The sequence below is a fragment of the Grampus griseus genome, assembly GCF_964374135.1.
Source record: "Grampus griseus genome assembly, chromosome: 5".
NCBI lineage: Eukaryota > Metazoa > Chordata > Mammalia > Artiodactyla > Delphinidae > Grampus > Grampus griseus.
The window spans coordinates 76139162-76163944 of NC_138998.1; the positions used below are offsets into that span (position 1 = coordinate 76139162).

Here is a 24783-nt window from a genome sequence, read left to right on the forward strand (position 1 = left end):
CTAAGAAAGTACCCGTTTAAAATAGAAAAAAAGTGGGGCTTCCCTGGTGGCGCAGTGGTTGAGCGTCCGCCTGTTGATGCTAGGGGACAGGGGTTCGTGCCCCGGTCCGCGAAAATCCCACGTACTGCGGAGCAGCAAGGCCCGTGAGCCATGGCCGCTGAGCCTGCGCGTCCGGAGCCTGTGCTCCGCAATGGGAGAAGCCACAACAGTGAGAGGCCCGCGTACCAAAAAAAACAAAAAAGAAGAAAAGTAATATGCTTACTAAGTAGGACTTTTGTGACCTGTAGACCCCGAAATCACACTGCCTAGATAAATCAGTATTTCAGTACACTTTTTTCAGTATTTTCAATGAATGTGTACATGCCTTTTTCAAAACTGCGTAATTGGGTTCTTAGTGACCAGTGGCCTTCATCTCTTGGTTGGCTTTAGGGAGTAAATCTCAGGCTACCTGAGAAATTCACATGTATGCTTCCTATGTTGTTTTCTATTTGCCTATTTTTATAAAACTAAACATTTTATTATTTCCACACCTAAACACCTTATTCAACCCTTAACCCCCACTGCCATCAATGTCTTTTCTTGACATTTCTTGGTGGGCGCAAATTCTTAAAGAACAAAAGCCCCTCTGATCAAGGGTCGGGACGGGAGGGTTAAGAAAAACCTCACTTCTACTTGAGAGTTCCTTCTCGAACCACCTTGTTGGTGCGACCAGGAAACTGTTTCCCCTTTTGTTAAGTAAATGGGATTGGAGTAAAACGATCCCTTCAAGTTGTGACATTCTTCGATCTATGCACCTGGGCCAGTTCCAGGAGGACATGTTAAAAGCCCAGGAGTGAAAAGAAGGATAGCAGCATTACGGGTTTACATGTGGGCGAGGCTAAGGGGAAAAGACAAACCTTGAGCTCAGCTTTCTTGCTGAGATTCCTCTCAATATTTTTTGTTAGGCGGTGCCGCGGACACCTTTGCTTCGCGATGATTGGCTCGCGGCGGGGGCCTCGTGTGTGTCCAATATGGCGGCGCCCAGTGGCGGTGTGAACTGTGAGGAGTTCGCCGAGTTCCAGGTGACGGGGTTTTCCTCACGCGGCAGGCGTGACCTTCCTTTTGTCCCCGGACCCTGTTCCCTATTCTGGCCTGGGAGGGAGTGCGGACCAGTTGTGGCAAAAGCGGATATTTCAAAACTCCTTTTTCGAGACATTGGAGGTCATAGGGGCGCGGGCTTGGCCTTAGGGAGCGAGGCTGCTGCCTTGGGGTCATGGCTCTCCCAGGCCTTGAGTAACTGCACCCAGAAACTCCAGTGGTTCCTCGGTGGCAAAGCCGAGTCCGGCCGGGTGGGTAAGGATTGCAACAACCATTTAGCCATTCTCTGAACTCAGTTCTTAGTCTCTGTCATTCCCCTCCTGTTTAAAGCTGAGTATTTATAGGAGAGAAGAAAGTGAAGGAAAGCTTATTTACTTGATAAAAGAAAAAAATTGTACGAGTTTCACTATTTTGATGGGTCAGAACGTTTGGAGGTTTGAAGGGTCGATTAATCCTAGTACCTGCGCTGGTTCTCTGCCTTCCCAACCATTAGAGAAAATGTAACATTTAAGAAAAAGGTTATGTCTTTTATATATTCAAACACCAGAGGTCTAGGGCTGATTATTAACCCACGAATTAAAGAACAGGGGATCTGGATTTTGACGAAGTTGCAATGAAAGTTATCTGTTCCAATGTAAGCATAAGTGCTGCTGTCTTGATAAGAGTGTGGAATTTAAAAATAATGAAAAATGTATTTTTAACTAAAGATAATGAAAAATCATTTCACGTATCACTGACCTCTGTAGTAAGCTGTGTGCTTGCATCCATTTTTAGGGAGTGATATTCTTGAAGATAATCTCAACAGATTGAATTATTTGACAAACATCATTTGGTCAAAGAAGTTTCTGTGGAGTCTTTCCAGCATTATATACACCCTTTTCACCACTTCAGCTGCGCAGATTAGATCAGCACAACAGCAGCAGACTTCAAATGTGATCAAAGTGCCTAACAAATACAAATATTTGTAAAAATCTTAAATAAGGTAGAAAAAAGACTGTTGGATTCTAAGGTTAACCAGCCCATTTGTGGCCTTGGTCTTGTCACGTTAGTCCTGTGATTTAACTTGGGTTAATGAGCTCAGATAATTGAGCTATGATAGCCTTAAAGTTTATCTGAAAGAACCCTGGTTAGGGAGTTGGTTGTTCTGGGTTCTAGTACTACTTCTGCCATTAACAGCTTTGGGACCTTGAGCTAATCACCTGACCCCTTCCATAATTAACTTTTGAATCTGTAAAATAAGATTATGTTAAATAACATTTAAAATGCCTTCCATCTCTATAATTATTTAAATCTCTAAAATCAAATTTCAAAAGATCTCTTTGAGTTGTTGAAACATTCAACAGTGCTTAAAGAACACTTTCATTTTCTTTTGGAAGTTCAGATGAGATGTTGTAAGTGGGCAAAAGCTAAACTGTCCTGCAGAACCATTTTATTCACAGAGATAATGTAAATTAAAAAGTCATAAAATGAATCTCATTAGTGAAACCTGGAGAAGTTTTTAGATTGTTTCTCTAGGACTTTTCCAAATGTGTGGTTTATAATGGAGAATACCCTGGGTTAAAAGTCAGAAGATCAGGTTTTCCAGAGCTGGCCTTGGCATATCATTTAACCTCATTGTGAATGAGTATAAGAACATTTGCCCTTACTGCTTCAGAGGCATACAAATGTAAAAAAAAAATATATCTGAAAATAAAATTTTAGTATAACATTTTCATTTAAATGAATTTTGTAAAATTATAAACTGTAGTTAACTGGCACACTCACAAATTATTAATCAAAGTTTATGTTTTTTAGAGCTGTGAAACCGTTACATTTTGTATGTAGGTACCTTATATGTGAAAAGCACTGCACTGAATACTGTGGAAGAGAAACAGAAAATTGTGTACTTTTTATTATAAAGATTTAGTTACTTTTTCCCCAGAATTTTATTATGAAGATGTTGAAACACTGTAGAAAGTTCAAAGAATTTTACAATGAATACTCATGTACCCACTGTGTAGATTCTACAGTGATTCACTATATTTACTAAATCACATACCATCCCTCAATCTATCCGTCAATCCACCTTTTTTATTTTTAATTTTTGATGCATTTCAAAGTAAGTTGCTACCTCATCACTGTATCCTCATATGACCTCTGTGTGCACACAGAGGGAGAGAGATCTCTGGTGTCTCTTCCTCTTACAATGACACCAGTTCTATGGGATTAGTGTCCCACCCTTATGACCTCATTTAACCTTAATTACCTCCCTAAAGGCCCTGTCTCCAAAAACAGTCACACTGGGTGTTAGGGCTTCAACATACGAAATTGGGGGCAGGAGGGGGGCCGAGGGGGGACACTGTTCAGTCCATAACAGAAACCTGCTAGGTATCAGGCACTTGGAGAGACTGAGTGGGCAGGATATAAAACAAGGAACTCAAGCAGAGATATAAAACGTGTAGAGGATATTTAGAATATGAACACAATGCTGTAACAGTTCAGAGAGAATTAAGTCAATAGATGGGAATTGAGTTGTACCAGAGGTAGACAGAACCAGGGGAATTCTAGGTAGAAGGAATAGTATATAGGCAGAAAGTTTTATATATTGGGGGGGGGGAAGTAGCAAATTGCTGGAATTCAGAATTTGCACAGGAGCACATTGGGATTACACAAAAGATTGGAACCAGGTTATGAAAGGCCTTGAATGCCAAGTGTGAGGTTAGGGAGTCAGTGAGCAGAGGGGGTGAATTGATCAAAAATGTTTTAGGAAGATTTATTACCACACCCACAGTCTTTGTTAGCGCCCTATCATTTTTGCAATTAGCTTTGCTGTAGCTCTTATCTTCAGTCATTCCTTTCTCTAATATATCTCCCTTTCAAAATGCTATGGCTTCATACCGTTATCTTCTAAATTTTAGGATCTGAACCATGCATCTAATTTCAGGATTATACGACTAAGTCTAAACTACTTAACATGACATACAAGTCCTTTTAAAATCCAATCCCAAAGTGCCTCTGCTTAGTTAACTCTCACCACTGCCCGTATTCATACATACTTCTCTCTCCCCAACCCCTGCCACTTCCAATGTACATTTGAACTCTGCTGTCCAGCCACATAGGCCTACTTTTCCCTGAACACATGATGTTTTGTCATTTCTGTGTGCTTTTTTCCACTTAACACCCTGAAATCCCTTCTTCCTGACTCTATCTGAGACCCAGTTCATATATCACCTGAGCAAAATCAACTAAGTATTCCTAGAATGTTTAAGTCTTGGTATTTCTGGTAAGAATATTTATTTATTTACACACAATTGATTCTGAGTTGTTTGGTAATTAGGTACAGACTAAATAGACTATTTTCTAGCATCAGTGATGGTATCTTTTGCAGCATACCTAGCTGCTCCCTGTTCCCTTGCCTGGGAGTGCAGAGGACCGCACAGGACTCTGGCAGTTGTAGGCAAGTCTGTATTTTTGGCTTGGGGGAAGCACAGTGTGAGCATTGTTATGAAAATGGAGTTTGAGGAGCCAGAAAGAGAACCATTGAATGGGATCTACTTCTGGGTACCTTCAGGCAGAGAGTGAGGAGAAGAAAGGTTAAGAAATTTCAGATCATTCTGTGGAGTACATTTTAATTTTACTGTCAAGTAATAGACCTTTTACCACCCCCCGTGTACTCTAAAAGCTTCCCAAAATAATAAAAAGAATTTATCTAAGGAGTAACCTTAGGAATATAGTATAATTGCAGGGGCAGTAGAAAATTTTCTCCACCCCTCCCTGCTGCTAGATATGGTCAGTCCTTCAGTACTGAAATTGCCTTCCAAGAGGGTGAGATTTTCACCCCACAGTTAAAGGTAATACATAAAATGCAATTCCAAGGTAAGTGCCTGAATAACTTAAAAGGGTTAGCCTAAAGTTAAAAATTCATGATATATCAGAATTTCTTGTTGTTTTGAGGAGAAAGAAAGGAGAAGCTGGAGGCACTACAAAGTTTGGAGAGTTATCTTCTGCTGTTCTTTGACACTTAGAAGCTGATTAGGGTTCCAGCTCCTATACAAAGATGTAGTCTTCAGAGAGCCACTGAACTGTGTATATTTCTGTATTATCTCTGTGGACTTGTGTTGCAGCTTGTTGTATGCTATCTGCTCAGGGGTGTCTTCTTTATATTTTCTTGGTGAATTTGTGAGAGAGAGGGTATGCCATTGGAACAAAGTATCAGGTAGGTAGTTAGTAATTCCTTATGAATGATACGTATAGTTTAATGGCAGCACTTATGTGCCTGTATTAACCTTCATCTGCTCTCAGTCTGTGAGGGTACCCAAGCTTTTCTCTAGACCCCCTTGGAGTTGCCTTAAGAGCTCTGGCACCTTTTGTACTGTAAAGAAATTTGTGCCTAGTGAGGTAGTTTATAGTTCTTTTCCTTCTCCTTTTGCAATTTTGAAAGAAATTCCTTCCTGAGCCTTACCCCTTTTCCCCCCTTATCTTTAGCTTTCCTAGTATCTTTTCTGTGATAGTTAAAAGTAGCTTACAGTTCTCAACAATTCCTGAACAAGTGCACTATCAGTTTGTCATTATATTATCTTGAATTCAACACTGTCCAGTAGAGCTTTCTGTGATGGTGGAAACTTGTGCTGTCCAATATGGTAGCCACTAGCAGTATGTGGCTCTTGAGCACTTGAAATGTAGCTCGTGCAATTGAACAATTTTGATTAAAATAACCTCATTTTATTTAGAGGTTAGATTAGATAGAGGTTATATAGATAGCTGGTGACTTTCATATTAAAAGCCAAGCTCTAGATCATATATTGATGATTCTTTAGCACACAGAGAACACATATATTTGAAAATTCACATTTGTAAGACTGAAATTGTTTGATTTATTACCTAGTTAATGCCAGTAAATTCCCATTGCTGTAAGGAACTTAACAGTATGTCCAAATTGTTTTATTGGAGGGAAAATTGGCTGTATTGCTAATGATCAGATTCAAAACTAGTTAAAGTTCAAAGTAAATCAAAACTCTAGGAAATGATAAAACCTTTCACCTGCATCAGTCTTCTAACTAACCTCTTTGCATCTACTCTTGTTTCTCTCTAATCCATTTTCCACACTTTAATTCTTTAACTTAGGCAATCATTTCAGAATACAAATCAGATCATGTAACTCCACTGTATTTAAACACTTCATTGGTTCCCTATTGCTTTCAGGAAAAAGACTAAAATCCTATAACATGATCTGTAATGGTGGACCTCATTTTACACCATGCTTTCTCTTATTCTCTGTACTTAAGCCACATTAACTTTTCAGTCCATTAAACACTCTATTTAAATGACTCTTGTGAAATCACCCATAGTTTCCATCCTGCTAAATCTAAAAAGTTAATTTCTGTCCACGTCTTTATTGACTTCCTAGTAACATTCAACACAGTTGACCGTTTCCTTCTTGAAACCTTTCTTCTTCTGACTTCTGTGACATCTCAGTCTTTCTCCTGTAGTTTTAGATGCTAGAGTTCCTTCTTGATCATTAACCCCCTTTATTCCCTACAGTCTCCCTCAGTGATCTCTTCTTGTTTCATGGCTTTAAAAACATTAATTTGGGGAATTCCCTGGCAGTCCAGTTGTTAGGACTCCAAGCTCTCACTGCTGAGGGTCCAGGTTCAATCCCTGGTCAGGGAACTAAGATCCCGCATGCATGCATAAATAAATAAATAAAATTTGTTAATATAAATTCAGCCCAGTTCAGTGTCAGACTGGTATATTCAACTTTCTGCTTAACTTTTTTACTCATATCTAACAGGCATCTCAAACTTCACATGTCCACAACAGAATTTTTTAAAAAAACTTTTTATTATGCAAAATTTCAAATTTTACAAAAGGAGAGAGAGTACCATGAATCCCTGTGTACTCATCTTTCAGTTCCAACAATCAGTTCATGGCCACTCTTGTTTCATTTATATACTACCATTTTCCCCATCCTAACCAGATTATTTTGAAGCACATCCCAGGTAGATCTTTTGTTCTGTAAATATTTCAGTCTTTATTTCTAAAAGATTACAATTTTAAACAATACCAGTGTCGCAAACAATTAACAATAATCCTAAATGTAAAATATCCTCTGAGTCAGAATAGGATCTTGATCTTCCCACTCCTTCCAAATCTTTTCCTCTCCCAGTCTCTCCCCACCATTAATTAATGACTCTACCATCCATTCGGTTGCTCAGGTCTCAATCCTAAGCGTCATTCTGTTTTCTTTTCTTATCCCCCAACACCAATTCATCAGCAAGTCCTATCAGCTCTCTCTTCAAAATATATCCTGAATCCAACTTCTTCTCCCTGATTCCACTGCTACCTCTTTGTCTCTTGCCTAGACCACCAGAGTAGTCTGCTGAATGATCACCCTGTTTCCATTCTCCACATAGCAGTCGAAGTTACCTTTTAAAAAATTAATCGTTATATCATTCCCTTGCCTAAAACCCTGTTTCCTTTAGGAAAAAACCCTTAATTGTTTCTGTTGTCTCTACTGTCCTTTATTTTCTCCTCAACTCTGATCTCACCTAATACCACTCTTTCCCTTATTCACTTCCAGCCCACTTGCCGCCTTTAGTTCTTCAAACATCCCCAAGTTTGTTCTTGCCTCTTAATTTTTGACTTGTTCCCCCAGATGTCCTTTTAGTTGGCTTATTTATATCACTCAGATCTCAGCTCAAATGTTATGTCCTGGAGAGGCCTTCCTTGATCTCCCTATCTAAAGTATTAGCCCCTCAGCCCCACCTAGTCATTCTTCATCCCATTACCAGTTTTCTTTTTTGTAGTACTTTTCAGTACTGAAATTATCTCATTTATTGGGGTACTTGTTTATTGTCTCTCTCCCCCTCTGAGAATTTTGCTCCATAAGAGCAAGGGCCTTTTCTATTTTATTCACCATTATAACCCTGGTGTTTAGAATGATGCCTTACCATTAGACATTAGTAAGTATTTTTTGAATGAAGAGTGAGTTAATGAATCAACTCTGTGGTCTCTCTAATTGCTGCATATGTTTAAAGAAGAAAGATTGCTGAGGACTCTCAGTCAAGGAAAGCTTTATCTAAAAGGTATAATGTAAACCTTGGCCTCAGGATCAGTTCGATTTAGAGAGAGGGAAAGACGAGAGGGATTTTAAAGGTTTTTTTTTTGGTTTTGTTTTAATAGGCAAGTTGTAGGAGGTAAAGTTGGCAAGGAAGGTCCCTGTTTGCTACTTACCTATTTTTTAACTCTAAATAGTACTGCCGCTGTTTGTTTGAAATTTGCCACTTACTGACATTATATATTCTCTACTGTACATAAAACATTATTTAAAATTGTGGTTGCTTAGTGAATATGTTAAGATTATCCCCTAAGAATTCCAGTTTACAGAGAATCTTGATACTATTGACAAAAATAGAAAGATACAAGAAGAGGGGATAAGATAGTGAAGTTGGTTTTAGATCTGATGTTTGCCTGTTTTTATTAGTCTAAATTATGAGCCCTCTACAAGCTGTTTTGCTTCTAGATTGGGTTCTAGAAAAGGGCATTAAATTACTAATTAAAGATTAATAGCCTGGTAGGAATAGAATCTGGGCTGCAGACAGACTGAATGGCCTAAATGGTTATTATAATTGGAAACGCCTAGCTGTTAATTATGAGGGAAATGGTCAAATAAGTTGTGATACCTCTACAGAACAGAATATTTATGCACCTATTAAAAATGTCTTCAAGGTAACAAGGGCAGAATGCTCATAATTCCATAAAGTAAAAACTTTTAAATGTTATACAGTACCTCAATTTGATAAAAATATTTGCAGATATGTATAGAAAAAACTGAACACAACATTGTAAAACAACCATACTCCAATAAAAATTAATTTAAAAATATGGATGATTCTATTTTCTTTAAATTTTTTCCTAAATTTTCCAAAATGATTGTGTAATACTTTAATCATAATAAAAGTTTATTTTAACAAATGGATGAGACAGCATAGGGAATATAGCCAATATTTTTTTAATAACTTTAAATTTAGTATAATCTATAAAAATACTGAATCATTACATTGTATGTTTGAAATTAATATAATATTGTAAATCAACTATAATTCAATAAAAAAGAACGGTAACTATAACTAATTCACAATCATGTGATTAAATAATGCATGCAAATCACACTCCTGCCAATTTTCAGATTAAAATCTGTCTTTTTTTTTTTTTTTTTTTTTTTTGTGGTACGCGGGCCTCTCACTGCTGTGGCCTCTCCCGTTGCGGAGCACAGGCTCCAGATGCACAGTCGCAGCGGCCATGGCTCACGGGCCCAGCCGCTCCGTGGCATGTGGGATCTTCCCGGACCAGGGCACGAACCGGTGTCCCCTGCATCGGCAGGCGGACTCTCAACCACTGCACCACCAGGGAAGCCCAAAATCTGTCATTTTTAATATGACCAAAAAAAAATGGATGAAAGGAATGAAGAAGCTGATTTCAGTGATGGATTTAAGTTTGGCAAAGAAATAGGTTCATATGTTGAACGAAGTAGAGGATCAAGCAAAGATACTTTTAATACACATTAATATTAAATGTTAACTTCCTGGATGTTTTCATTAAGTATAGTCCTAGTATTATACACTTCTGTTTTCTTAATGATTTTTCTGTGATTGTGTTTTGTTTTGTTTTGTGGGGCCAGTGTGAGGTAAGGGTGGATTAAAAGAGAAAGAAAGGGGTATACTACTAGAAACCTTTTCTAGAGTTTATATCATCTGCAGACAGAAGGTAGCTGATGCCCAGCCTTTGTCTAGTGACAAGTGAAAAGAAGTACCCTAATCAAAATGTGGGGAGAAGGGACTATGCTGTGTTGGTATACTCATCAGGGTCTTTCTAAGATCCCTGCCCTTTTGGTATTATTTTTATTTTGATTGGGTTTTGAGAGTTGGAGCCTCTTTTAGAGGAGAGAGATCCTTGGGAAATGTGAACTTGGGTAACTGAGAAAAGGTAAAACTACTTGTTCTATGAACAAGAAAGCCACAAAGAGATTTGATTTCTTTTCTAGCAGTATACTTTATTTTTGTTACAAAAATAATACACAATCATAGTAAAAAACTAAGAAAAAGCCTGAAAGGAAAAAAAGCTTGAAAGGATATAGATTAACATCTGCACGTTAATCACTGCTGATAGTTTCTTGTGTATCTTTCTAGAAAATTTCTGTCTAGCACCACATTTTAGAATGATAGACAAAGAGGGAACAGAGCAAGCAATGATGCTGGGTTGTTTTGGACAAGTTGGGGTAATCAAATTCAGTAGAATCCTTTATTGGCTGTATGCTGGAGATGGAAAGAACACAGTGTTTGCTAAGCACCGTGCTGGAACATGGGGTTTAAAAATGAATGAAACCATCTTTACACTTAAGATGATCACAGTGGGACCAAGGAAAGAGTTGTGCCAATTGTTAGAATTACTATTACATAACCTACCTCTCATTCTTGTAAAAAAGATTTTTCTGTGGTTGCACTATATATAGTGTGGTTTCCCCACTCCTAATTCACAGGGTTGTAACATATCCAAGAGCTTTATTTATTTATTTAGTTTTGCTTAAATGGTCTTTTTTTAACCACTTAACTTTCCATTCAAGTTACTATTCTTTTATTTTAAATATATATAGGAATTACTCAAGGTGATGAGGACGATTGATGACAGAATAGTACATGAATTAAACACTACGGTTCCAACAGCTTCCTTTGCAGGGAAAATTGATGCCAGCCAAACCTGTAAACAACTTTATGAGTCTGTAAGTGTATCTTTTGAGTCTTTTCTTTTGTGCTTCCTTTATGCCTTTCTCTGTAGGCAAAATAAGAAAACAATTGACATAATTAAACTGTGGATACAAGAATGGAATCTTCATGTTTTCTTGCCCACACCTGAGGGTATATATAAGTTTTGATCTGGTTTCTACAAACTAAAGAAAATGTGTGATCTTAAGTACAAGTCTGGGAAGAGACAGTTCTAAGGAATGAAAGCAGCCTTTTTTTGACCCCCTCCTGAGCAGCCTTTAACTTAAGGAAAGCTTATGCTTCAAGGAATGAAGGAGAAAGTGAAACAGTCAAGTACAATAAAACAGTGAAACAAGAGCAGGGTCTTTGAATGAATCAATCTTAAGAAGCTAGACACCTGATTTAAGGAAGAATTAAAACCCTTCACACTTTTTATCAATATATCTTCTATCTTCCCTGACTCATCAGGAAAGGGAAAAGAAGCATTTGGCAGGAGAGAAGGAAAAGCCACAGATAAATTGTCCTTTTCTGAGGCTTTGGTTTCTCAAGTATATATTTTTTCATTGCCTCTTAAAGATCCTCTTTATTTCTCTTTTTTAATTTCTAAAAGTGAAAGGAAATAACGATGTAGCTGAGCATTTTTTATAGCTTACTTATATTTTTTTCATTAATTTGGAAGCTGATATATGGCATTTGCTTTTTTAGGCTCTACCAGAAGATTACTGTATTACTTAAAATCTAAAGTCAATTTCTCAATAATGAAAAAAAAATCAGTTTTGGATAAACTTATTCATATCACTTAAATTCAAAGCATTAACTGCTGATTTTTTTTCTGCTTTTATGTAAAAGTATGTTACTTTGTTGAGTGGTCAGGTAATTCTTGTGGCTTCATAAAATTGTAGGGATGGGGGCTTTAAGGAGTAGACTTCAGTATTGGGAGTAGAGAGCATGGGTCCAAGGCCTAATTTATTATGAGGTTGTTTGACAGTTCACTTAGTTTCTTTGGGTAGCTCTGTCTAAAGAACTATTGGTAGAAGTTTGTAATGGCTTTAGTGATCCACCTCACTACCCATATATATATAATCTCTATAATCTATTCAATTGTTTCCATTTAGAATCTTTTTATTAACCTAGAGGTTTATAGTATAGCGATTAACAACATGGATTCCAGATCTAGATTAAATCTCACCTCTGCTACTTCCTAGCTGGGTGACCTTGAAATAACCTCTGAGTCAGTTTCCTTATTTGTAAAATAGTATCAGAAAAGTATCCGGTCAATTGTTAGAGGATTAAATGAGTTAATATAAAGTGCTTACTGTACTAAATGTTTTACATATAAATGCTTGCTGCTTCTCTTATTGTTGTTATTATTTCTTATTCCTTTGTTGAACCAGGATAAACTGGCATGCTAAATTTGGAACCTTTCTGTTTTAGATATTCTTGTCTATGTGTTTGGGTTTTTCTTCATCTGTATTCTAGAGGGATCCAGCAACATGAATGTATGTAAAGGATTATTTATCAAGTAGCTCTGTTCCAGGGGTCGAGCCTGCAATAGAGTACCCATGCTAACAAGTACCACTGAGTTCCGTTAGATATTGTCTCAGTTAAGAAGTGGAACTCTGTGACATGTCCAAGTTGTTTACGGTCACCCTGACTGTCCTTAGTCCCTGACCCTTCCTTTTATAGTCGATGAAGGAATATTTGCGCACTCTAATGATAATACTTATTATAGATAATACAAATTATCTAATGATAATACTTCTTCATAGGAGAATACTTCTTCATAGGAGAAGATAAGCAAAGTTATTTTAGAATTTAGAAATTTAGAATTTTGATTTTAGAAATTCGAAATTTTAAAAGTATAATCTTAGTAAAAATGAAATAATTTCAGTAAGATTCCCTTATTAGAGCATATTCCCTCAATATATGAAGTTTTCCTTTATTGTTCAGTTTCAAGGTAAACGTAAAAATCAATACTGAACAGTTAAGGAGTCTATGAACTTGGAACAGTGCTTTACAAATGCAGAACTGTTACCAGTGTCATAATGATTGATTTAGAGTAATTCTTAAAGCTATCTCTTTAATATAATGAACTTTTGGACTATGTTTAAAAAATATGCTTCTTACATCCTTTTGTCAGAAGTTCTGGAGGAAGATTTAAAACACACAAAAAATGCCGTGACAAAAACTTACTAACTTTTTTTGCAATTGAGGTATAGTTGATGTACAATATTATATAAGTTTCAGGTGTACAACATACTGATTCACAATATTTAAGTGTTTTGCTTTTAATGGTAGTTAAACTAAGGGTCGTTGTTAGGATTCTAAAATGATGTTTGGGAAATTTAGAATCAACCTTTGTTCTAGAAAGAAAAACACCAAAAAACTATAATCAGGAAAATGACATTCTGTTTCCCTTAAAGGCAAAAAACATTATTTTAAAATAATGATTAAAAGGTAGTAGGTGAAAATTTCAGACTAAAAGAAGTTCTCAAAGTTGTGGTAAAATAAAACTGGGAAGTGCTAGATATACCCGCTTTAGACTAGTTTTGAATCATTCTCCTGCCCCACCCCAAGCGTCTTCATTTCAGAATTGCTTACCCCAGATCAAAGGAAGTATGGTTATGATATGGTTATAGTTCAGGATTTTTCTCCTCTAACCAAAGTTTTACTTTACTGAGTTTCTTAATTTTATCTCAGTTCCTTTATAAGCACTTTAGGTATCAGAAATAATTCTCTTATGACCAAATCCTCAAGCATCTGATACTAATGAGCTAATAAGCCTGGGTTCATGTTATTTTTTCTCTAGTAGGCTTATGTCACCCCATCTGTTACTAGTTATCAAGCGTCCTCATTTCTTTGACATATATGTACAGAAAGAAGTCCATGCATATTCCTCTTGCATATGCTGTTAGTTTTGAATTTTATTGAAGGATGGTCATGAAAATAGACCACAATAATTGATAATACTGAGTAAAAGGTGATTTGCCCAGTAATTCCTGTTCACATAGGAGTGGGTTCACAGTGGGGCTAATCTGAAGGAAATGTAAGCAGGTGAGGGTAGGAGGGTAGTCTGCATCTAGAAGTGTATCCACAGGTAAGGGGCCAAGCTAACAAGGGGAATAATGGAGGAAAGCCCAGCCAAGGAAGGAAACTGTGTGGAGAGAGACCAAAAGAAAGATACTGAACGTTTTAATAAAATGTACAAAATTTGAAATTGATTTTAAAATGCAGATAGAAAAATGAGAATATTGTGATAGACTCCTAGTTAGTACTAATGCTGTTTCACTAATTGCTGGGGGGTTAGACAAAATATCAAAGTAATTAAATAGCATCTGGTATCTGAGCAATGTACTGAGTCATGTTGCCTCTAAATTTTAGAGGTGGAAAGGATATTAGTGATTATTTACTCATAATCCATAATTTTCCAAAAGAAGAAACTGAAGCCTGTAACAGAAGCAGCATATTAGCTAATAAATATGGGCCTTGAGGCTGTCCTTGTGAACCCTAAATGTTACACTGAAAAAAATTAGCTTATTAGAGAAATATACTATAGGTGGGATTAACGTCTGTTATGAAATTCCCTCCCTTCACATGGGTACAACTTTTAACTAATGCACTTTTAGTATTCCCCTCTAGAAATATAAAGGTTTATTCTTTCCTGGCGTGTATTAGACCAGTAGTTCTCAACCACGGGGTCCCAATATGACCATTTAAGAGCTGTATTTCAAATAACTTATGAGGAATGCTTATAGAATGGTTGTTAGTCCCATATTTTATATAAAATATATATAATGGGTTATTTCTATACAGCCATCACTAGCATAGCATTGGGATATTCCCCCTTCAGAGGGGAGAAGGAATGATATAATGTGATTAAATGGAGCAAGCCAACACTTAAATTTTAGTTGGAGGTGAACTACTGTTACTATGCACCATTAATTATAATGACGATTGCATATTATTTTAGTATTTTGCTCTGCCTCCACCCCAAGTTTTTGGGGTATCTTCAGAATTTGGCTATGATCATGGGAGTATGTTTGAATTGAAACATGACTATCATAATTAATGAAACAAGGCAGAAAATAGATGCAAATTATTGTATTGGATTTGTTACATTAAGATGAAGGCTGATAATTGCTCTGTTGGGCATCCTTTACTCTCCGTCAGCACACACAATTGATGGAATCGGTGACCTCCACTTCATGTACAATTTTTCCTTGTTAGTACTTAAAGTTTAAAATCTTGAAAAGGGTTCTGTCTGACATAGGTAAATGTAGCATTCTTTGTTTTTCTTTCTTGTAACTAAGAGCTTCTCTATATCACTTACTTTATAATTTTTGGCACTGTTGACAACATGAGGCTGAAAAAAACAATGAAAGAACAAAAAGAGAACAGCAATAGGAAGTGGCCCAGAAGGTGTGTGAGGGTGGGTGTAGGGTAGAGGAACACACAGGTACAAGAATGGGAGAGAAAGGAGTGCAGGGAGGAGACTGAGATGAATCAAAGCACAGCGCAAGGAGTGCAGGAAGAGGAGCAGGAAGGCCTGGGAGCTTAGTGAGGAAGAGGACGGCCCAACCTCTTCACTTTCAGCCTCACAGCTGCTGCCTTTGAGCGGGCTCATTCAGCACAATCTTCTCTTCCACAGATTCAGTTTTTAAAAACTGTTTTAGAGAGTATTACATTTCTGTAGCCTAAAAAAGTTTTTTTAAAACACTGAAATGTGACAAATTGGTGTGATTTTTTTTTCTCATTTCCTTCTTTTGTTCTTTTAGTTGATGGCGGCTCATGCCAGTAGGGACCGAGTCATAAAAAACTGTATAGCTCAGACCTCATCAGTAGTAAAACAGCTCCGAGAAGAGAGAGAAAAGAATTTGGACAATTTAACATTATTAAAGCAACTTAGAAAAGAACAGACAAAGGTAAGTTGAACAGGGTTTACATTTCTGAGGCAAGGTTTCCAAACTTAGCCTTCAAAATAAAGCCAGTTTTTAATATGAAAAACTCAGAGTAAGAGATGGTTATTACTTAAAACCAAATGATCAGGAGATTAGTACTTCATTTTTAATGGACTTTATTTTATTACATTTCAATACTAATTGGTAAATTAATGTGCATTTCATGAACGTGTGGAGTGTAGCAAGTTTTAGCTAAAAGAAGCATGTAATCATGTTATTTCCATTCCTTTACATATTCCACAAAGATACAAGGATTAATATAGACCAACACCACATCGAAAAATCTAGGGCAATCACATCTGTATCTATGTTTTGAAGCTTGACTTGAGAAGAAACGTTTTTTAAATATATTTACATTTTGAAAATATTTACCTCTGGTTTCAGCTGTAGAAATCTGCTGAAATGTAATATAGATATTTAACTTCAGGATATTACCCCCTTCCGCCATAAAAGTATAGTACTATTTAAATATAACCAGGGCCACCAGAGCCTCATTATGTTTATTTCTTTGCTGTGGAGAGGGTGGTAGGGGTCTTTGACTCTTTTCAGACTCTCCTTTGTTTCCACTTCATCTCCCATGCCTGCCATTTTCCCTTTTAGGAGAACACCAAGTGTCCACTGAGTTCTATGTCAGAGCAAGCTTTATTTTCCCAAAGTCAGCCGTCATGTAGATGGGGTGTGGACCTCAGAGTAGAGTTAATGAAGCAGAGCTATTTCTTTATAGCCCTTAAATGTGACACGTCAAGAAAACAGTTGAAATGTCTGCCATATTTTATTTTGTGGACTGCATTGCTGTCTTTTGAGGAGGGTGGGGGTGGGAGGGGGCCTTCAGGGGTAACTTTTTATTCTGATACAATTTCAAACTTACAGAAAAGTTGCATGAACAGTACAAGGAAGTCCCATATACCCTTTACCTATATTCACCTATTTACATTTTGCTCCACCTGCTTTACAGTTCATTCTCTCTACTCTTCTTTCCCCCTCCATCCTTCCCTCCCTCTTTCCCTGTCTTCCTCCCCCTCCCCCATACACATTTTTTTTCCTTTACCATTTTGAAAATACGCTGGGCACATTATACTCCTTTACCCCTACATATGTTGGTTATTTCCTAAGAACAAGGGCTTTTTCTTACATGACCACTGTATAATTATCAAAATCATGTCTGTATTTTAAGATGGTGTAATAGGTGACTTACTGATCCTTACATGTCAGGTGACTGAAAATCCAGTGTGATATGGAATCATGTTTTCATACTGAACAACTTGTGAAGTTTGCTCTTTGTTTAGTAGATGTAGCCAAACTTTGAAAAAGGGATCTTGCTGTCTCTCTCAAGCCTTTGTTCTTTTGCTGCACACAGGTGTGCACTTTCTTAGTCATCTCATTGATGCAGTGTGTTTCACTGGATACAGGATTCATCCACTGTCTTTGCTGTTCTCTTTGCTCATGACAACTGCTTCAGCCCTGTGTTCCACACCTGCTCATTCATCAGCCAGTGGTGGGTTCTTCAGGCAGTGAACTTAGGCTATAATGGTCATCTTAGCCTACCCTCCATGTTGATGAAGGCTTATAGATAAATTATAGAAAGCTGGTTAAGATCTAGTATTTTTGGATTTTGTATTTTAACAGGCTCTTGAAGTATTGACAAAGGAAAGTGCAGGGCAGGGCTGTTAAATCAGAAACTGAAAAATGATTATTTGCAAATTAAGTCAGACAAAGAATAGAGTGACTCTTGTTAGCAGAGTGCAAAGTTCAAAAACCAGTGTGAGTGTTTGTGAGTGATGTGTCACACAATTTTGTCTGCCCTCTGTTCTGCCCATTTGCCTTTAGAGCCCAGCACAATCACTGCAAGGAGGAGTTTTAGAAACCAGCCAGTGAGTTAACGAAAGGTAGTTTTCTGGCCTGTGATATTGCATAGGACTAGAGTAGAAGTTAACCATGAGTAGTAGTATTTAAGCAAATAAGGAAACTTGACTTTCTTTTTCAAGTTTGCTATGGAGATTATAGAATCAGAAAGAGACAGCTCTTGGAGATGTTCCAGCTCTACCTCTTCATTTTCTATATATGGAAACAGACTTAGAGATACTGACATCCCCAGAGTCACAAGCTAGTACATGGTAGAACTGGGACTTTATAACCCATCTCATCTTACTCTAAATTCAGTCAGTGTTTTTACCTTAAGTTGTGACTAAGAGTCAAATTCTGATTACTTTAGTGAACAATTTATTTACATACAGTGATGCCCGTCTGAAAGTTCCCAGTTCTTTACCTGAATCCTTACCTCAGAAAAAGCACATTCCTTGCTGGATCTATATACCTGCTGTCACCTCTTAGTAGCTTTGAGACGAAGTTTACCTGTTTAAGACCCAGAGCCTCAAAAACAACCATCTCGGGACTTCCCTGGTGGTGCAGGGGTTAAGAATCCGCCTGCCAATGCAGGGAACTCAGGTTCGAGCCCTGGTCCGGGAAGATCCCACATGCCGTGGAGCAACTAAGCCCGTGTCAATGAAGACCCAACACAGCCAAAAATAAATAAATAAAATAAATAAATTTATTAAAAAAAAAAAACCAACCATCTCAAAGGTAGCATTTTGTTGTTGGCACTGAAATTGCATTAGAAGCTGGCTGTAATATCTGCGGTGTTCAAGAATAGAAAAAACATGGATTTTAAAGGCAGACAGCTCTAAAGAAATAATCCCACCTACCATTTGGAGGTTTTGTAACCTTGTAAATTAATTGTTCTGAAACTTCTGATTTTCAGTTTGTAAAATGGAATTGATACATAGTAACTTCTTACATTTTCTTTTTTTGGTGAGGATTGAATTGTATAATATATGTAAGAGCTTGCATATTGACTGATAATGAAGTAGCAGTTTCTTTCCTTTTTGAGTCGCTGGGACTCCATATTTGTTATATTAATCCTCTTTACAATATCCCCCCCAACCAGTGGTTTCCACCTTTTGTTTAACCAGTATTAAGGGGGTTGGGGGGATATACAGTCTTATGTGGCAGTGCATTCTCTTTTTGGACAGTTGTAATTGTTCAGAGATTTTCTTACTTAGTGTGAAAATCTGTCTCCTTGTAGCATGTAATTACTGTTCCTTAATCTTCCCTCTGGATAAGTCTAAACCCATTTCTACACAAACATCCCTTTAAATATTTGAGAGCAATTATGAATACTGTCTTAGTGGTCTGTTGTAACACTGTTCTTTAAAGTTGTTACTTCTTTGGCAGAAAGTCCAGGCTCTGACAGCAGTGAAGCTTTAATGATTTCTGGGTCGATATAACTGATTAAAATCTGAAACCAAGGTTGCTGTGATGTAAGCAGGCGGGCTTCCTCAGGCTTGTTACTACTCCACAGCACATTAGAAATGCAGTCCTTCCCCTTGTTCATGGTTTCAATCCTATATACTGGCCCATATTCTGACAGCAGTTTTGAGTCTACGAAGGGAGTTTACAAGGAGCGTTGGATCAGTACCATATCCAGTCTTATTAGTGTTATATGCATATTTCTCAAACCTCCTGCCTGAGCTGTACTCCTAATTTATGGTTAGGTTCTTTGGTCTGGGTGCCTAACTCATGGTTGCCCAGAATCCCTCTGGCATTTTGTTCCCAAATCTCCTGGCCTGGGTCTTGACTTTGGCCTGAAGAAATCATCCTGCTTTTAACCTCTTGGCTGCCTCAACCTGTACTGCTTTTTTTCTCCTAATTTTCCTGAATATTTTCAGGTTCTCCTGGAATTGGTTAGCTTCTTTCCTTTCAGGTCTCTCTGACCAGAGGCGACTAGGAGTATGATGGGCCTGCCATCTGGACCTGGCAATAGAATTGGCTACGTTTTTGATGGAGTGATTAGGTTGGCAGTTAAAAAGAAAGTTAGAAAGACTAGCATTTTTAGCCTCACACCTCTGGCTGTACGGTTAAGATATGGAAAACTCATCCCTTTCTCAATTACTTGAGCTTTATATATTCTTCTTCTCTGTTTTTCTTCCTGTTTCTTTTTTCTTTTATTCAAATCAGGTTGCCACCTCCTTGTCCTTTTTTTTGTTCGTCTGTGCTATCTTTGCAAATCTATATGGTAGGATCAATAACTAGAACTGGAGTTATTGAGTTAAAGGACATGTGAATTTACATTTTTGGTAAGTCTTACCAAATTGCTCTCCATAGAAGTTGAAACAGTTGTACTCCTACTAAAAATATGTGTGAGTGTATCTTTCCCCATACCCTCACTAATACTAGGTTTTATCAGACATCAGATTTCTTGTATTAAAATTTTTTTTGTCATATTATGGCTTAATTTACATTTCTTTATACATGAATAAAATGGTACATTTTAAAAATAGGTTTATTGGCCATTTGTTTTCCTTCTGTGAACTACCTGGACATTTGAGATTTTTTTTTAAAAGCTCTCAAGGTGATAATAATATGCAGCAAAGCTTGAGAACTACGGCTTTATAAGATATAGCAACTGATTAAATATGAGGAGAACAGCTATGTCAAAGAAGGTTTTGAAATCTGGCCTAAGTATTACCATTAATATGGAACGCAGGAGCAGCAGCTGGTTTTGTTAGGAAAACATAGAGTTTGGTTTTAGTTCTTTAATTTAAATTTTCGTAACTTCATTTTTGTTTTCCTTTCTTGCAGTTGAAATGGATGCAGTCAGAACTGAATGTTGAAGAAGTGGTAAATGACAGGAGCTGGAAGGTATAAAATAATGTTGGTTCTTGGAGAGAACTAGGAGGGGAAGCAGAACTAGCAAAGGGAAACCAAGGGAGGGGGGAGGCAAAGAGGGCCTTGGGCACTTAAGAATAATAAAGATCCTTCATTTACAAGCAATTGAAGGCTTTAACTTTTTTGGGGGGGGGGTGCAGGTTGTGGTTAGAATCCAAGTTAGAGCCATCTTACAAAAAGTAGCTTTACAGTCATATGGTAGAATTGCATGATCGTCATGGGAACAGAATTGGAGACATTCTGTATGTTTCCTAATACTAATTATGGGCTATTTGATATTTAGAGTTATTAGTTGTTAACTTAGAACTTTCAACCAGGTTATTTGTTCAAGTTAGCTTTTCTGAGCTCACTTTCCATAAATTTTCATATCATTATCCTTCACATTTGTTTGTTTTCTAACATATCTGATCGTGAAACTTTGTATGTAGTTTTACTGGTATTTGATAATAGGGCTTTTTATGGCTCCTAGATTCACATGCTCCTTATTACCACCTACGTGGTTCTAATTAGGAATTAGATTGGGGGACCAGGATCCCAGGACTTTACATGTAGTTAAAAATCACAAAATTCTACACTATTGATACTATGTATAAAATAGATAACTAATGAGAACATACTGTATAGCACAGGGAACTCTATTCAGTGCTCTGTGGTGACCTAAATGGGAAGGAAATCCAAAAAAGAGGGGATGTATGTATATGTACAGCTGATTCACTTTGCTGTACAGTAGAAATTAACACAACTTTGTAAAGCAACTATAATCCAATAAAACTTTTTTTAAAAATTACAAAATTCCTGCTTTAGTTTTCTGAAAAAGTATGTCTGCATGTCCTCTCTAAAACTTCAAAGATTTCCAAAGGGCAAAATCTATTAAATCTGAAAGAATGAACTGAAGATTCTGTTTTACCCTTTGAAATTAACCAATGGAATGGGGCTGGATCCAGAGGGAGGCTAACTGAACCAAAAACTGGAGTGTACTGGGCTTCCCCGGTGGCGCAGTGGTTGAGAGTCCACCTGCCGATGCAGGGGATGCGGGTTCGTGCCCCAGTCCGGGAAGATCCCACACGCCGCGGAGCGGCTGGGCCCGTGAGCCATGGCCGCTGAGCCTGTGCATCCGGAGCCTGTGCTCCACAACGGGAAAGGCCACAACAGTGAGAGGCCCGCGTACTGCAAAAAAAAAAAAACTGGAGTGTACCAACTTGCAGAGCCATGAATAAACTGCGAAATACAAATCGATTTCTTTTGCTTTATCACATTTCTTTATCCTATCCTCTTTGCCAAGATTTCTTATTTCTGCCCTTTCCACCTATGTGATAAGGTGTTTGCTCCTTGAAAGCACACACATTTTCCCCCTTTATCAGACAAATGGAAGTATATTGTCTACACTTTGTTTTTTTCCCTTAATATATCTTGGAGATCTTTTCAAATCAGAACATGAAGAGCTTCCTTATTTTTTATGCTTGCTTATATCCCATTGAATGGATGTACCAAAATTGTTATTTGACATAGTCCCACATGACACGTAATAATAGAATGTTCTTTTAACATTATGATATGTTATTTGTTTAGTTTTTAGGAAGCAAGATAAATAGAACAAAACATTATATAAATTTATACAGTTTAGCAAAAGACTGGACTCCCTTCAAGTATATCTCCATGTAAGAAGGATCTGGCACTCATTTAGAAAAGCATGACAGATATCTAAATAAAATCTTCATTATAAAAGGATTTTTAAAAAGCTTTATCTTAAAGGTAATTTAGATATTTTTGTCTAACTGTCCAAAATATGTCCAGAATATGGAACTAGCATATTTGTTAGTTTACCAAATAAGCTAGCTTGTGATGATTTTTTCCTTGAATAATTTAAATTTTATTAAAATATTAAAATTATCATATAAATGAATATCAAGGCCTTCTTAGCTCTTAGCACCTAGTAAGTCAGTTTGAACCAGTGAGGAAACACCTCTGTTTCCTAAACCTGTTGACCTGGGACAAGAAAAGGTTATATCCACCTGACCCATGCCAAATTTAATTGAATTCCAGGCCTGATTTATACAGGATGACTCAGTGACCTTTGTTTCTGTTCACATATCTTAGGTGTTTAATGAACGCTGCCGAATTCACTTCAAGCCTCCAAAGAATGAATAAAAAGATACTTTTTTTAAAAAAGGACCGGGTCATCTCATAAGAGTTAAGCATGACAGACATCAACATGGTGGGCTTCCCAGGAAGATTTCTGAGCCAACAGTCCAAGACCTTTTGTTGATTTCAGCCCCACTTACCCAAGACCTCAAGTATAAATAATTCTGATAATTATGGAGAAATCAACTGCTATTTTATACTGATTCTGTAAAAAAAAAAAACAAAAAAAAACAAACAAAAAAAGATATTTTGTAACTATTAAAATAATTTTCTGACTCAGTGTACATAATTATTTGATTGTTTTCCGAGTTGAGGCAGTAAGTTCTTGTAAGAGAATTTAAATACAATTTCAATATCTGATTTGATTTATATTGTACCTTTTTGAATTTTACAAATTTATTGGCATGAGCATAGACCTTTTTGGTCATTGATAGTTTTATCTCTTTAGGTTTATTGCTCTTAAGTTAAAGGGCAGTAATATAGGCTGGATACTGTCCAAAGAAATTCTCTTAGTACCTTAACTTAGCTCGTTTTCATATGCAAAAACTAATGTTGGGTGGAAATATTTTCCTGGATAATGTTTCCGTGGACCATGAAAAGGAAAGCAAAGTAAAACATTCAGAAAATGGAAAAGTAGAGGAGGGCTTGCATAATGGTATTCTAGTACAGGATGATTGTATTCGTTTTCTGTTGCTGCTTAACAAGTTTAGCAGCTTAAATTCACCCCTGTTTATTATTTTAGAGTTCTGTAGGTCAGAAGGCTAGGAAGCCTTGACTGAGTTCTCTGCCTGGGGTCTCACAGGCTGAAATCAAGTTGTGGCCCAGACTGGGCTCTTGTCTGGAGTCTCCAGGGGAAGAATCTGCTTCCAGGCTCATTCAGATCCTTTCGGTTGTAAGAAGAGAAGTCCCTGTTTCCTTGCTGCCTGTCATGGGCCACTCTAAGCTCCTGAAAGCCACCCATATTTCTTGACACCATGGTCCCCTCCCTTTTCAAGCTAGCAACAGTGCATTGAATCCTCATTCTTGGAGTCTGACTTCCTTTTCTGCTATAGACAGACTGCTTTTAAAGGGTTTGTGTGTTTATATTAGTTTTACCATAATAATCTTCCTTTTTATTACCTTGAGTCAACTGATTACAACTTTAATCATACCTGCAAATCCCTTTTGCTGGGCAATGTGACATCACAGATGTAATGTCTCATATTCACAGTCTGAGGGATTAGGGTGGGACATTTTGGAGAGTCATTCTAGGACTCTGCTTACCACGATTTAAACAGAAGCTTCCTGGCTCTGGCACAGTTGGATTGACCCAGTGGGGTTGTGGATAGGCTTGTGTGTTCAGTATGTTGACTCTTATCAGGTGGTGCACTTGGAAGTGAGCAATAAATGTATAAAGTGCTCACCATTCTTTCAAAAAAAGCTTTTGAGCATCTACTGTGGCTCAGATACTGTTGTAGTTGTTGGGGATATTGATAAACAAGACCTACTTTTGTTAAGATTATAATGTCTTTTCAACAAAAAAATTTCCTAGTGCCAGCAGTGAAAAAGATTTTCTGTAGGACTTACCTATTAATGAATGGTGCATGACAGAAAGTCGATGTTTAATAATTTTTGGATGGATGAGTGAATTGAAAGGATACATGTGAGGATAAAAATAAAACTGAACAAAGATGCTCAACAGGGAATTCAGAAACAGAATCCTTGGAAAGGATTCATAAGAGCCTTTCCAGAATTTCACGTCTGCTAAAGTATTATCTAGAAAATCCAATTTTAGCAGGATGCTTGACTCATTCCAATGTACCATATTATGAAAATGTGCAATTATGATAGTATGGAGTGACTTTTAGTATAAATGAATAATAGTATGTTTAGTTGTGATGAATGGCATTTTAAGCCTTCAACTTTTTTTTGCGTTACGCCGGCCTCTCACTGTTGTGGCCTCTCCCGTTGTGGGGCACAGGCTCCGGACGCGCAGGCTCAGCGGCCATGGCTCACGGGCCCAGCCGCTCCGCGACATGTGGGATCCTCCCGGACCGGGGCACGAACCCGCATCCCCTGCATCGGCAGGCAGACTCTCAACCACTGCACCACCAGGGAAGCCCTAAGCCTCCAACTTTTAAGAAAGGGATGGTGCATTGCTT

General features: G+C 37.4%; 1 protein-coding gene across 4 annotated transcripts; it reads left to right on the forward strand.

The window, feature by feature from the left end:
* Nucleotides 1–1000: 1000 nt before the first annotated feature.
* Nucleotides 1001–22918, forward strand: MIX23 (mitochondrial matrix import factor 23; the record flags this gene model as incomplete). 4 transcript variants are annotated; one of them, XM_082654695.1, is made up of 5 exons in its annotated part: nt 1001–1061; nt 10709–10834; nt 15593–15739; nt 20414–20473; nt 22598–22918. In XM_082654695.1, 5 exons carry the CDS (start codon nt 1011–1013, stop codon nt 22646–22648), a joined length of 435 nt encoding a protein of 144 aa, XP_082510821.1. In that variant the 3' UTR covers nt 22649–22918. The 4 variants fall into 4 exon arrangements, with proteins under 4 accessions (XP_082510821.1, XP_082510824.1, XP_082510822.1 ...); XM_082654696.1 differs by lacking the exon at nt 1001–1061 and adding an exon at nt 1142–1332; XM_082654697.1 differs by lacking the exon at nt 1001–1061 and adding an exon at nt 1963–2059.
* Between the last annotated feature and the right edge of the window lie 1865 nt (nt 22919–24783).